This window comes from Rhagoletis zephyria, unplaced genomic scaffold (assembly GCF_001687245.7).
Source record: "Rhagoletis zephyria isolate East Lansing unplaced genomic scaffold, Rhagoletis_zephyria_1.1 Rzeph_scaffold_02108, whole genome shotgun sequence".
NCBI lineage: Eukaryota > Metazoa > Arthropoda > Insecta > Diptera > Tephritidae > Rhagoletis > Rhagoletis zephyria.
Window position 1 is genome coordinate 40,464 of NW_016159192.1, and position 1,883 is coordinate 42,346.

Here is a 1,883-nt window from a genome sequence, read left to right on the forward strand (position 1 = left end):
TTGATTCTGGTGGTAGTAAAATACATAGAAGAGTTTTCAATGTGTTCGTATCATACCGAAGTCAAAACGGAAATTTGTAGGTCTGAAATTGCTGAAATTCTACTCCCTTCATGCTCCCGTCTATAAAAAACCGAAACACTGGTGTGTGCAGACTCACCAACTTAATAAAATTTAACCAGTATATCTGGAATTCTGACTTCTCCCTTTATCAGAAATTATAACTTGTCGCGTTTTGATAAAAAGTATATAACGGGATATGAAAGAATACACCCAGTCGAAGTCTGGAATATTTTTTCATCTCCGCTTTCCCAAAATCCTGCTTACGCCACTGCTTCGATATGTATGTTACTATGCGAAAATATAAATAATAAATGCATACATACATAGTTCATGCACGACGTACTGTACATAGAAAATGATAGTAAGAATAAGAAAAAGCGTAAACATGTGTCGATGGCTCCTAGTAAAAGTCTGTTAGCTTTACCATCAAGGCTTTCGTTAGTTATTACCTCAATATGTTCACATACGCAAATGCCCTCCTCGCAGTAAGCACATATTTGCAATTTGCGCCCATTCGCTAGTCCCTTATAACAAAGATGCGACTCGTTGCTGAGGAGTGGTTCATACTGTTGTTGTTGATTAAACTGCAGATCCTTCAGCTGCCGTCTAACGCTGCTGCTCATACTGCCAACAGCGCTCGCGTTCTCATATCGGTGGGGTTCATTTCGTCGCATGCGATATACGCTGCACTTTCGTTCTAATGGAACGATTGACGGATCAGTAACATGATTATCATTTTCAATAGCTTCAGTCTGAGTGGTACAGGTTTCCATAAAAGTATCCGTTAGTTTTTCCTCCTGCTGTTGTAGTGGTTTGCCTACATGCCCTGGCGAGGCCATCGGCGTGGCCGGTGTCACAATAATTGCATCATGGTGGGATAAATAAATGAAAGATTGATCGGCAGATGACGTCCCAACTTTTGTAGTGGTGGTAGTTGTACCTTCGGCCGCACCACATGGTGTCGTCGGCGGCGTAGCTCCTATTTGTGAGACGAGTGGTAAGGTCGCTGTGGCGGACTTAGGAAGCTTAGATTGATGAAAGCTACTAGCACCACTGCCTGAGTGTCGATGAACTATGTTACGGGAAGTGCCTTCGTAGCAGTGATGCTGCTGATGCGCGGACTGATTTTGTGGATAGGGATGTAGTTGAATAGGATGCGCATGACTATGAGAATGGTGCATTTGAGAATGCACATATTGTACGCGCATCTGCAACACTGACTGATTATCACTTTCATCAATAGGCAGTAAAAGTTTTGATTGTGCCGTGTAACTGGCGCTTAATTTCCTTGTTTGTGTCTGTGGTGTGCGCAGATAGTTGATCGGCAGCTGGTGGAACTGACGTGACTGGGTGCGAGTTGGAGTTGATGCGCCATGTTCGCTAATCGATAACGCAGATAATTTTGGTGGATGGAGTTTTGCTTGTAATTGTTGGTTTCGTTTTTGTTGACGTTGTCGTTGACGTGCTTGACGTGACGCCAGCGATGCCCCTCCTGCTGCTGCATACATTTTATATAATTTGTGTGTTCCTCAGTCACAATTTTATTTAACTAATATTTTAAACCAGTTCATTCCATTTATTGATCGCGGGTTAAGTTATGTAACTGAGCTATGGCGTTTAAGAGAGATTCAATTAGCAATGATTAAGTTAAAAGATAAGGTCTGTTTTTGCACATATAGTACCATATGGCATGACAAAAAAGCTTAGAGGTGACCGCATTATATTTTGCGAAAAACAAAACGCTCTTCTAAACTGGCAAGTCGTAAATGCTCGCCGTAGCAACATTATAATACGCCAAGACAATTGAAAATCGAAAATTAAAT

General features: G+C 41.6%; 1 protein-coding gene across 1 annotated transcript; it reads right to left on the reverse strand.

Annotated features, from left to right (window-relative positions):
* Positions 1-509: 509 nt before the first annotated feature.
* On the reverse strand, positions 510-1,662 carry LOC108366006 (uncharacterized; the record flags this gene model as incomplete). The annotated part of the gene is made up of 1 exon (XM_017620265.1): positions 510-1,662. A coding segment is annotated over exon 1 (1,059 nt), but the record flags the coding sequence as incomplete, so codon positions are not given.
* Positions 1,663-1,883: the final 221 nt, after the last annotated feature.